At 37.8% G+C, this 13575-nt stretch overlaps 2 protein-coding genes across 2 annotated transcripts in view; one reads left to right on the top strand and one right to left on the bottom strand.

The window, feature by feature from the left end:
* The window catches only part of CENPP (centromere protein P), a 121571-nt gene that overhangs the window by 35222 nt on the left and 72774 nt on the right, over positions 1–13575 (top strand). The gene's annotated exons all lie outside the window — the stretch shown is intronic.
* OMD (osteomodulin) lies at positions 1726–4310 on the bottom strand. Its single transcript, XM_071549721.1, is given in 3 exon segments — positions 1726–2045; positions 2601–3550; positions 4081–4310. Coding segments are annotated over 3 exon segments (1500 nt in total).

Raw genomic sequence — 13575 nt, 5'->3', positions numbered from 1 at the left:
AAGTGATTTTAAAAAGCAGAAAGTTTGTTATAATTGACTATAAAAGTTATAATATTCACACTTTATCTGGATAGGGTTTTATTTTCTTTTTAAAGCTGAGCAAGCTTAAAAAAACCTCTTCTAGATTTGTGTTCTATGCACCATTCCCTTAAAATCTGAAATAGTTGAAAGGTTCCCTAAGATGCATATACTGCATGTTTATATTAGTAAAGCTCTAAAGTTATAAATATATCTAAATTTGTGTATATACATAATTTTAATGAATTTTTAAATGAAATAATATGTGTATATTTTTGTTGTTTATGAAGCCAGAGGAACTTGAGGTTGATAAATGTTATTAAACACTTTTTAAGAAAGAGGAAGACAAAGTTATATTCATGGGCTTACAATGCATCTTTATATTAAAGACTGTCATTAGATATTTTCATATTCTTAATGATTGTCTAATCAGAAACTGAAATATATGACAATAGGCTTCAAAAAATAAATGAAATTATAAGAGAAAAAGCCAAACCTGTCTATAAACTTTTAGAAATGCTAATACAAATTTGCTCACATAATTTTATGTACCTTTTTCAGTTTTCATATACTTAGAGTACAATGTATGCATCTATTGCTTGCCTTGCTTTGTTTTTCCTGTTGAAAATGATGATTCTTCCTCTCAGTCAATAAAGCTTTATCGGGGGAAAATGCTGAAAAAAGCAATAAAGTGGTCTGTAATATTATCTTACTCTGTAGTTACTTGGATCTGTTTCTAGGCATGACTTCAAAAAAAATTTTCATAGCTCAAGGATTATATAGTACTTCAGATCACTTAAAGCAATTTTAATTCCACTTTGAAGCAGAATATAGCTCATTGGTATTAGCTTTGCAGAGGAATAGTCTAAATTAATAGTTTAAACAATCATGAATGCTTTTATTTGTGCCTATTCTACTTTAGTAAGAACTCTGATAAAAAGACTACATTATACTTTTATGTGTCTTCTGAAATAACATGGGTTAAAGCACAGCTAAAATGTAAATGCCAATGGTTCAGTTGTATTAGTGTACATGCTTCTCCCTAGATCCTGAGAGTTTGATGAAAGGCTCTTTATTGCCTATATTACGGATAAGCTGAGCTGAGGTACAGACAGAGAAGTAAATATTATAATACACTTTGTCAGAACACTTAAAATCATATGAGGAAGGTTTGATTTTTCTCAAAAATCAAAGTTTGATTTTCTTGTCCAGTTAGAAATTGGAAGAAGAAACATCTGTATTTCTGGGAGATGTGGAGGAACCTTGTGGAAGTATTTTTATGCCCTTGCACTCCTGTCCTGTTCTCTAGTGTGTTTTCCTCTGCTGTCAGCAGTAGGATGCAGAGCTGCAGAGATTTTTAGCTTTAACCTTTTGTTCCTATTGAGAGTGACATTAATTTGTATTTTCATCATTTTGCAATTGAATCACTTTAGAACACAGAAGGTTTTTCAGGTCAATTTTCTTCACCCAAGGGTGAGCCTATCATCAACCCAGGTATATGTCAGACTTCTGTCTAATGCTCAGGTGACTGCTCTGTGTTCCTACTGTTATGGTTCTGACTGTACTAGTAAGAGGACATTTACCTGCACTAAAATCCTGTCTCCACACAGGTATCCTAAATATCCCAGACTGTCCAGTTGTTCTAGAATGGCTATGAATGACTCACAGCTAAGGAAAAATTTTCCTGTGTACTCAGCAACAACTACTTCAGTGAAAGTAAGGATGGAAGTAGCTGTCTTCTGATTCATGGTCTTCTTCAGTGTCTTGGTTGTGTGTCTCCTGATTGTCTGCTGCTTCCTGGTACTCTTCTGGCGTCAGGAACCGCCGGAACACCGGTGTTCTGAGCTGGGTTGGCCTGTTGGCAGTGACATTTTGTTCTCCATAGTAGATGGTTCTGATGAGGGGGAAGCAGAAGAAGGCGTAGCTGCTGATGGGGCTCGTCAGCTTGTTCTGGTCCACGCGGATGTAGGTCAGCTGGGGGATGTACAGTGGGTTGAGGGCTGGGCACATCAAAGTAACGTTTATGTCTGCAAGAGAGTGAGAAATACTAATTAAAATACAGGAAGTGATTATATTTAAGACCTATTGCAGAAGTGAAATTTATGTTTTGAAATTTGAAATGGAAAATGCTTTTGCATGAATATAATCCTTGCAGTAATATAATCCTTGTGTGTTAAATCAGTTTTGTCAATGGCAGTGGTAACAGTTTCGGGGTTTGCAAAGTATAAGGCTCTGGAGTAAAGAAAAAATGTGACTAGCCCTAAAACTAGTCATTACTATTTTATGTGAATTAAATATTTTCATAATTCCTTTTGTCTGTATGTTTCTGTCAATTGTCATATCAGAAGCAATTTTCAAAAAGTTTTTACCTTGTTATATGAAAAATTGATATAATTTTTACAAATAATTGCAATTTAGGGGCAAGCTGAAAAATCAAGTCCTCTAATTTTACCAGTTTGGTCCCAAATGACTACACTGCATCCTGAAGAAGATGGGATGATGCTCTCCCTGCACTCCTCCCACAACCAGTGCCAAAATCCACCAAGTTTTTTGCTTTTAAAGAATTTTAACCATCAACATACTTTCGATTTCATTGCCTTCAATATACAAATGCTGCAAACTTCTTGGAATGTAGAATACTTGTTTCAGTTTGTTATGTCCGAGGTTAAGTTCCAGGAGGTTGGGTAAATTAAAGGTATTGCTTGGAATGTTCTGCAGGTTATTGTGGGACATTCTCAGAGCAATGATTTTGGGGAGTCTGTGGAAATAGTTTTCTGGAATATAAGAAATGGAGTTATTTTCAAGAGAGAGATGCATAAGTGATGATGGCAGGTCAGGAGGCATAGTCTCTAATTTGTTGTTGCATAAGTTGAGCTGCATTAAATTTTTCATGTTGGAAAAGGGCCTTTCTTTGAGTACTGAGTCATCAAGTAAGTTACTGCACAGGTCCAGCATGGTGATGTTGGGTAATCCTTCCAGTGCATTTCCAGGCAGCCGGGAAATCTTATTGAAGCCAAGGAGGAGTCTCTCTAGAGAGCTGGGCAGGGGGGATGGAAATTCTTCTAATTCATTGTGTTGCAAATGAAGTTGCACTAAGTTGGAAAGTTTGGCAAAAACCCCGTGGTCCATCATATGGAATTTAATTTTGTTGTAGCTGAGGTTGATTTCCCTCACGAAGGTGACGTTCGTGAACGGTGCTACGGGCACAGCTTCGATGTCGTTGTTCTGCAGGTAAAGTTGTTGGACGTGACTGGGGATATTCGGTATTGTCTTCAGTTTCCGATGGTCACAGTACATGGATAAGGGGAAGGCTGGGGGGCAAAAACATTCCCTGGCACACTCAGCTGGGAAAGGAAAGCGAGGAACCTCAGCTTGTGTGTTTGGGTTAAAATAATATGGAATTTGGTGGTCTGGCTCGTCGTATTCATCCTCAAAATCATAATCTTCATACTGACAAAGGACCAAAGCAACCAAGAGGAGGTGAAAGACTGATTGTCTCAGAACCCCCATATTTAAATTAGTATGTTTTTACCTGTTGGTGAGAAGGAAAATTAAGTTTTAGAGAGTGATAAGGTAAATGACATGTAAGCTTAAGTTTTAAAAAGCAGCAATACATAACAAAATAAGTAGAATAGTGCAAAATCTCCCAGAACTGATATTTGGGTGGAACATTTTGTACCTTGGCTGTAACTCAGTATATTTGATATGCAGTAGAATAGTATGTAATTGAAAAGTAACTGTCCTGCTGGTCTTGCAGTTCACGTCTCAAAGCACTGAGTGACTAACACTGCACGAGACATTTCTAAGAACTTAAAACAGTCATGTCAGGTGAAACTTGAGAACAGGAGATGCAAAGTGGGATGCACACGACATGATAAACCACATACTCAGAGCTGAAAACAGAAAAGGTTAAAAGCACAATTCTCTACCATCTGTAATGAGCATGGAGCTCAGTAGCTGTCTTTGTAAGCAGTTCACTGACTGAAGGCTACAAATTATGACATGCAAGAATCACTCCCTACTGCAAAAATAACACAATCGGTTCATTTTATTCCTGCTTACCAAGAAAACTTACTCTCTGCAAGTCGGTGAAGTTCAAGTTGTAGAGGGCAACAAGTTATTGTGCTGGTGAAATCATCTGAGCCATAGCCCAGCACAGCTGGAAGAACAAAAGATCTGCCTAAGCCATATTTTGTGGTGAGAAGCCTTGTGGGAAGGCAACACGAAATAACAGCCTTGGCCCCTCTTCTGATTTGCCAGTAAAATAAAAAAAGTGCTTTGTGCCACATCATCAGTTGCTGTAGATGCTGTGTCATAAGGCTGTGAAGCAATTTGTCCTTTTGTTAAAATCACTTCAAAATAACTTGCAAGATTCTTTCAGTGTTACCAATTCCCATAAAAAAAATGAGAGAGAGAGTAAGACTTCAAAAATGATTACAGAGGTTATTAGTTCATAGTGTGGGTTCAGCTGCAGTGATTCAGTTCTGCAAAGGGTTTGTCCTCTGAGGATGAAGTTAAGAAACAGTAAAAAAATTAACCTTCCCAAATTTGAGGGAAAGAATGTGCTCTAGAAGAGCTTTCATAAACATCTTCCAATTTATACTTTTTATATGTCCTGCCTCCTTCCTGCAAAGGACTTGTGCTATTATACAGTGCTGTCAGTGTGGTGATGGTAAAGTTAAGGATTCGCAGTAAGTCTCCAAGATCTTTTTTGCTAAATTGTGTAGAGGGAGCATAAATCTTATAAAAGGGGCAATTATGACATAAGACATAAACCATTTTACTCAAGGAAAATATTATTCATATGTTTTAAGAGGAATTAAAGAAAAAAGGCACAGTTACCTGTTTTTGCTGCTGTATGATACATAAATAAGTGTGATAGATGCAAAAAATGGAGGAAAAGGACAATTTTTTGTGGATTAAGTGTATGATTTTTCCAAAGTATTTAATTATGCTTTTGATTTGGTAGAAGAATTAAGTTATTTCAAAATCTATTCATAAGGAATAATCTGGTTCTTAAAATTGCTTCTTAAGTGCCTTAGAGGTATCATATTTTGAAAATTAATGCAATAGTAAGTTTCTTTTTTTTGTCTTTGAGCTTCATGACTCTGATGATTTGCTCAACCTTTTCAAGTTTGTTCTTTAATGTTGGAGACAAGAAGATGTTTAAGAAGAAAAATTGTACGTGGTTCTAACTTTTGGGATATAAAGAAAAGCATAAGAAGTCATGCTCAAAATAATATTGTAGGAGTTGACAATACTGTAAGTAACCTAAAGCAGTCATGTATTTATGTAGAGAGTACAGAATACCAGGAAGGGGCTGAAAGAGTAAAGTTAAAACTCCATAGTCCTTGATTAACACTTAATAGTTAAATAGCTCCATTGTACCACTAAACTCAAATAATGCTACACAAAAAAAGGAATTAATTTTTTGGAATAATTATTATTCATTCATAACAAGAAATTAAAAAAACCCACCGAGTTTGTTATGCTCAATTAGTAAAATGTTATTGACTGCTATAAAGTTTGGGTATTTTTTAAGCACAAGATAAAGAACACAGTGCAGATTTTTGGGAACTTTTTTCTAGTAACAGTTCTAAACAGAAATACATAAAAAATTAACACCATTTTATCTAAAGGTGAAAGTTAGAATTTGAATTCCATACCTGATATTTTTCTGTTGTTTTCTACCACTGATTGTGTTCCATAGTCTCTTAAGCTTTTAAGAGACCCAAAATCTCATGGTGCATTTGAAAGTCCATGGTGGCAGCACAGGAGAGTCTGTTGTTTTGAGAAAATGTGGTAAAGCTCTTGATTTAAAGCATTTTGAGCTGCAGAAGATGATGCAGCTCTAGCCATGGGATATATTAAGATTCAGTTCCTGCTTTGTGGCATGAGCTGTCTTGGAGACAAACAAGTCTATACTTTGTGATCTTGGTCAAGTTGTGTGGTTTGATCTTCATTTTCATTTGACATGTGGTAGGAATTTCCTTACAAGAAGGATAAAGAGATGGTTCAATTTAGCATCATTCATGTAGGACATCTTGTTGCAAAAGCTGTGAAAATTTATTAAATTTTTAACATGTTTTGGTTTTCAGTTTCAAAAAATATAAGGGCTTGTTTTTACTATTGAGCCTGTGAATTTTGTTTCATCATTTATTTATGCAGTTGTGTTGCAAAGCAGGATGTCTGTCAATGTGGCAGTCAGAGTTGGCTTCAAGCTGATTTATTTTCTTAAACCAAGCTTGGATGGATCCTTTTCATAAATTAAAATCTTTGGAATTTCACTATCTCCATTAACTACGTTCAACTTAGGAGCCTTGTCAGCTTTTCCAACTTTGTTTCAGAATCGAAGGCATGAGAAAGATATCTGGTATTTTATAAATTTAGGTTAGTGTAGCTAGTTGAGTATGGTCAACCTAAGACATTGGAGGTTTCCAAATTTTAGCCAAAATATCATAGAATAAGTAGGGATCCCCAGTGGCACTGAGGTGAATGGGACTGGCCCTGATAATCAGAAGGTATAAATTACATTACTTGGCCTTTTCCTTATATTCACTGTTTTAGACTCGGGTTTTCTTCTGTTTCATGGGGGTTTTCTTGGTAGGTTTTTTTCCCTCTCCTCTCAAAACTTAGAATGCCCCATATGAAGCCTAGAGAAAGGAAAAAGAAGTGCATCTTGAGAAACCCTGAGATGAGCTCAGTTGGTTAAAACTTGGTTGTAATAATGCCAAGGTCATGGGTTCAATCTCCTATGTGGGCCACTGACTTAAGAGATGGACTTCAATGATCCTTGTGGGTCCCTTCCAACTCAGAATAGCCTGTGTGATTCTGTGTGATTACAGAGAATTAAAGGAACTCAAAAGAAGCCAAGCTGTTGAAATTAGAACTGAGGACTGTCTTGGATACATGATCTTGCCAGACTTAGAAAGTTCTTTAGCAAAGGTGATTCTCTGGTATCAAATGTCTGAAGAAAAGCCTCAAGCTCAAATCTTAAATCCTCAGTTGACAATTCAGTAAGAATTCTGTGTTTTAGATAAGAACTGGTGATGTTGGTTTGTTCCTCTGAGTGATTGCACAGTAGAGGAGAGAATGCACAGTCAAATATAACGAGGAACTGTGAATGTTATGATTTGATTCCCCTTAAAGCCTGTGGGCTCCTGAAGTGGGAAACAGCCTTAGGCACATCTCATGTAGGCTGGGCTGCTCTTCAGAGTTAGACCCTGGGCACAGAGACTCTTTGCATCCCAATTTCCAGGTGTTAACTGACAATCCCCAAGTGCTGTCACACCATCTGCAGTCTGTGTGAGTCCTGTAGATGTCCTGCAAAGGCACTTCCTTCCCTGCCATCACCAAAAGGAACTGAATGGTGACTGAGCTATGGCTGCTGGATTTATTTATCCTGTGGCACATCTGAAAGCTCAGTGGCTGCAGTGCATAACTCTGCAAATCCAGACACAGAACTGCTTGTTCTTGCAGAGCCTCCAGCCCAGCCAGAGCCCTTCCAGGCTTCATGTTTTTTACTCTGCAGTGGAAAGTAATTTCAGGAGCATGTCCCTGTGTGAATATATGCTTTTAAAGGTCATGGAAAAGGGGCTATCAAATCATATCAACAGTCCTGCAGAGCTGACCCGAGACCTAATCTGTTTAAAAGAGCAAAAGAAGACAGAGCTGTGCCATGTGTGGGGCTTTCCTGTTGCCTCTGCCCTGAACCTTGTTGTGTGGTCTCTACTAATTTCCCATTTAGTAGGTGGTATTACAAGGTCAAAGCTCTGGTAACTCACATCTTGTGCAGCCTGTTTTAAGTGTTTTGCTTTGTTTTGCTAAGAGCTCCTGGGACAAGCATGTTGAGCAACTGAAAACAGTTGAGCTTATTGACCTTGTACCGTGGGAATTAATATAATCCCATTGGCAATTGTTGAGTAACTTCTGCTAATGAACAGTAATACACTGAATTTTCAGAGCTGAATGCACTGGAAACATCTCTGCATCTAGAAGCAGTACTTGAGGGAGCCCTGATCTCAGTAGATGGTTGCTTAAAAGCATCTGCATGAACATGTGCAATGAACAGCTGGTATTGCAAAAGCAAAGTATCGAGTCTCCTGGCACGTTCAAATCTGTAATACTGAACCTTTTTGAATTGAAGGGTGAGTGTGAGGGTTTTTGCTATGACAGTATCAGTTTGCAGCAAAGGATAATTGAGTTTGAAAGGCTGGCAGAAGAGAAGAGTTGTACCATTTTTCTGAATGTATTGTGTTAGAAACCTTAGAAGACTGTGATATTGCAGTCATAATATTACAATAATATTATTAGTGCTACTGGAAAGGGTTACTTTTTTAAATAGGTGGATTTTACTTTCTAAAGCAGAGGCATTGAAATAGTCCTCAGCATGTAATGTTTCTACTGCCACAGTACCAAATAACCATAAACAATCAATACTGGAATAATAAGACAATTTTACAATTCATGTAAGCAGCATTATCTGTTGTAAGTAGTGTCTGATTACTCTGAAATATCCTGAAAATCTCTGATGAGAAGAGTCACTACTGTAGCTGACAGTTATATTTTTAGTAATGGAATAACTTGTTTAATAAATATGCTTTTGTTTATACTTTGTATTTTTATATAGTCTGTTTTGCCTGTTCCAAGATAAATGAGTATTTTCCTCCCCCATGGAGTTCTCAGATATTACCTGCTGACCTGGAGATTGTACATCAGTCATTACACCAATATAGTATGGGAATATCTGCATGTTTTTGCAACTCCTGTTTACAGGTGTAGGGATATTCATTTTCTCGAGGCAGCATTAGCATTTGGACCTCAAACTTGAATAGAACCTCTATTTCGCCTGATTTGTATCCTTCATAAAATTGTATAAATAATATAGTCATAGTATATGGGAGGTGTCTAGTACTCAGTAATAAATACTGTAAATAAAACTAAAGAATCATGGTAGTTTGTAAGGGAGGAAAGTGAGGAAGGCTGAACATCTATTCCAAAGCAGGCTCTTTTCATTTCTTTCAAACAGAACTGCTGCCTTCAGTGTTCTAAGCTGATAGATGCCTAAAGGAGATACTGTGAATTCTACCATAATAATTTGTATCAATACCTTCCTTATTCATTAGCATATTTAATTCATTCATAGCTATGGACTTTCTGCAGTTTTGTTAAAAGAACTAGAAAAGTGTGCCTGCAGCTTCAGGTTGTTCCCAGGTTTGTTTCCAATCTGCAAATTGTATGCTTAAAAGCTTTTTTGTTTTTTTGGTTTTTTTTGCTAAGACACTCTAAGGTGAAGACAAGGACTAGTTGTCTAACTTATTTGCCAAAGAATTCCTGAGTGATCATGCAGAGGAAAATGTTGTTCATTAGCAGAGATTTTCCCCTTGTACGTGATGGAAACTGCTTCTGCTCTGCTCTTTTGAGTGTGTTTGAGTGGAAGTCCTTGTTTGTACAATGACTATAGAATGTGGTAAATATCTGTTGCTCCAGAAATATTCAAACAATTGCAAATGTCCAGCCTGGTGGTGCAGAGGATTTTGCCAGGCAGCCTTTCAGCTCTGTCCAGTAGTCTGAAAACTGAGCATCAGCCTTTTACTGGTTCTTCATTTTTATTGTCTCATCTTTCTTGTAAAGAATAAATCCTCTCCTTTTAGCACAAGACCTTATGGTATCACAGCCAGCCTTGCATTTATGGCCTGCAGAGTCTGTGACTTGGAGACTCACAGAAACACCAAGTCATTCATTGGTACCTTGGCACATTGTCTGATAAGGAAACAAATACTTCTTTTAGCTACTCTCCATTTTTATCTCCATTTTGTTTGGGTTTTCTTTGATATTAACACAGTTACAGGAGAGATGCTTGTGCATGTACCCGTATTCTGCCTGATATATAAAATGTGTCTCTTGATTCATGGCAGGTAATAAAATGTGTTTCTCTATGTAAGTCACAGCCTTTTCTTGGCAGAGCTGAGAAAGGGTCTCATTTTTGCTCAATCACTGTGGCTGGAAGTCTTCTATCATTAGCTGTTCTGAGATCCTTCAAAGGTCTTGTGGTGAGGACTTCAGCAGGGTTCACCCTTAAATCAGCATTCACAGAATCATGGAAGGGTTTGGGTTGGAAGGGACTTTAAAGACCATGGGCAGGGACAACTCCATCTATCCCAGGTTGCTCCAAGCCCTGTCTAGCCTGGCCCTGGACACTGCCAGGGCTGAAGCAGCCACAACTTCTCTGGGCAACCTGTTAGTGACCATTTCATTTGAGAGACAGATCATCTGTGGTAATCAGGCAAGTGTCCTTGTTGCCTTCTGCTGTGCTTCTGACACATTTCTTGCCCAATCCTATCACTTTTTGAAGACTGGAGTTAATGCCTGTAGCTATTTGTAGCCAAAATTTAAACATCCATAATGCTTTCTTTTTTAAAAAATTCAGTTATTAAAAAAAAATCCTAACTGGGTCTTAGTGAAGGGATGGCATGAACCCTGTGTTTTGGGTGATTAGATTAAACTCTGTCAGAATTGAGCTGATAGTAGTAGCTGCCTTAAAAATGTCAGTATTCTCTATGACTGCAGGACAGCTGTCCAGAACTCTCTTCACATCTTTGCCAGACACTCGGCTCTTTGCTGGAACCTCTCAATGAGTCTGTGCTATGAAAGCAGCCCCAGAGAGGGACTGGGGTAATTGTTCAGAAGGGCTAAGGAGTGAACCAGATCCTGGGTTCCTCCTCAGTGAAAAGCTTGAGTGGAAAGGCACTTTTTAGAGAGAGAGAACAGTTACTTTATGAAGCAATTGCACGTCTAACAGATGTGTTTTCCATGCTCACATTTTCTCCTCTTCTCAGGTTCCTGTGCATTCTGATTTTGGGAGGGAGCTGTGGGAAGCACACACTACCCTTTCTGTGCAGGCACAAGGCACTAGCAGCAGTGTTCATCCATAATACACAGTGTTGCTAAGGCAAAGCATTCCTGAAACAGGAGTAATGAAATATTGCCTTACATACGTGTGCTCCAATGGAACATGCTCAAGGAAAACAGCACAGAGATTTTTAGTTAGTATGGTAAGAAACATTTTATATTTTTAAAATACTCACTGTTTGTGGCTTTATCATAAATAACAATACACGGTTTTTATAAAGAGTAATGAGTATTTTTCTTCCATCTGTTAGATGAAAGCAGTAAAAAGGATGTGGAAGATTGGGTTTAGATCAGATTTATATTTTGCTTTCCTGAAATAAAAGACTATGGGTTTGTAAATGCTCATTGTTAACTGTGGTCCTGACATGACAAATAAGGCATCTCTTGGCATATTGTTTAAGGAAGTGCTTTATGGTGTCTGGCTGTGGCAGTGTGAGGTTTGAAGGATGTTTCCTTCTGCACAGCATCACAACGGACTTTATCTTCATATCAAATGTGCCAGATTTACAGGCCACTACACAGGAGTTCTCAGGGAGAACATATTTACTACCAGTTTAGGTGTTTGCATGGAGCATAACTTCTAAAAGTACTCTGATTCTTTCAGCTCAAAGTTCATCATATTACATGAATATTACATATTGCATGAACCGTATTACATGGTTGCTGTTAAAAAACAGCGTTATGAAGTATGGGAATGTGGGGGCAAAGTGTTGTACTGTTGTCCTGACATTTACTTTGCTCTATTTAGGAAAGTTATTTGGTTTTCTTTTTCTATGTTAGTAACTTTATAAATGGAGTTAAATAAAAGTTCTCTTTTTGCCCTGTGAAATCTAGTAATTGGGACAATATAATATTAGAAATATAACTTAAAGGAGGGTAACATCTAAATGGAAACTGTACGTGTTAGCTTAAAATAAAAATTTAAAATATGCATTTCAAAAAGCCAAGCAGGCTTTAATGAAATTATTAATTTCTAACTATTAAGCACTAACTTTTTCACCAGCAAGTAATTGCTTTGCATCACAGTATTGCTGCTGGAGAAATAAGTAGACAGTTGCTTTTGTTGTTCTTGCAGAATACTTGATTATTTTATCATTTCCTGAATTTAGGCATCTTTTCATGAGGTTAATACATAACTGGCTTCTTTGCTTTCTTCATGCTAAAAAGTCAGGCCCTTTTACTGATCTGTGAGTCACTTGTTCAGTCTGTTCCTTGTTTCACCCTGGAGAAAAGAAAGAGGATAGATCTGATAGAAGAAGAATAATACAGTGTCTGGATCTTCTTGGTGGCCTCAATAGGACAAAATTGTTGGTAAAATATCTTTTAGAATGGCGGTCCAGTTTTCTTTTCCACAGATGAGAAACAAAGGAGTCAATGTGTTATGTGAAGGGCTTTTCTGGAAGGAAAATATTTTCATTGGTCTTTATATGTAAAAAGCTCTTGGAAATAACTCATGCTGAAGAATTAAGAGGCAAGTCCATGCTTGTGGACATGACTTGCTCCTGCTCTGCCCTTCTGGAAATTTTACTTCCTTTGGCAACATGTCAGCCAGAGATTTTTTCCATTCTTAACAGAGAATGTAACTCCATAATAGTTCCTGCAAATGTCGTTGTGAAGAGAGAAGAGGAATTTCAGTGTTGCCCCCTTGACTCTGACAGAAACCTTTGTGTGGGTGGGAGTGGTACCTGTGCAATAACCCTGCTGTGTGAATCCCTGCACTGGGGCAGAGGGGGTTGTGGACCTGGAGCTGCTCTGGGCCTGTTAAATTCCCTGCCGCTGTGCAGGGAGTTTGTGGCAAGGCTTGGCTGTGTGTAGAAATGTGTGAGATTCTCATCAAAACTGTGCCCACAGTCCAGCTCTGTTAGAGATTTCTCCTGGGCAGGAATCTGAGTCAGAAGGAGTGTTTGTGCCCAGGGAAGCCTGGCTGGGTGTTGCTCCCACTGCAGTGCCAGCAGCACAATGGTTAAATCCAGACTCACATTGTTCACTTGGACTGCTCCTATTTTATAGGAAAAGCTGCGGCAAGTCTGTCTGTTGGCAGCTTATCCTGTTGAACCAATCTTTTATTGGCTCACACGAGCTTTGAGAAACATCCCAACCCAGTTCAAAGTATTGATTACTTTTGGAAGTCTCTTAAATATCCTGAAAACCTTTCTGTTTATTTAATACTTAACATTGTCTTCCATCTCACGTGACTCATCGAGTACAGAGAGTAAATCTTGCATTTATCTTAGCAGATAATTTAGTGGTATGTGATACGTGGCATTTGGAATTACAGTCAGATTTTCATTTACTCCAGGACTTTTCCATATGTTTCCTATTAGCAGCTTTGTTCTGAAATCTCTAGTCTCCCCAGAAAGGAGTGGGGGGGAAAGTCCCAACACAAACCCAAAAAGCAACATTAAATTCTAAACGCCGAGAGAAAAAAAATAGACTTCAGAACACAGTTTCATGATTTTTAGTTTTCCATTGCTTTATTGTCATGTTGCTGTTAAAATCTGATCAAAATGCAATGAAAATACGAATTTCTATTTAGTTTCTTTTGCCTGTTGAGGTGTACCATAGTTTTTCTGGATAAATACTTCTAACTTGGAATTGAACAAGTATGGTACATAGTTTAATGCTGGTAATTGCTGTCTTCCAGAG

Source organism: Pithys albifrons, chromosome 3 (assembly GCF_047495875.1).
Source record: "Pithys albifrons albifrons isolate INPA30051 chromosome 3, PitAlb_v1, whole genome shotgun sequence".
NCBI lineage: Eukaryota > Metazoa > Chordata > Aves > Passeriformes > Thamnophilidae > Pithys > Pithys albifrons.
The sequence above is the reverse complement of the archived record's forward strand: the minus strand, read 5'-3'. Positions and strand labels throughout refer to the sequence as shown.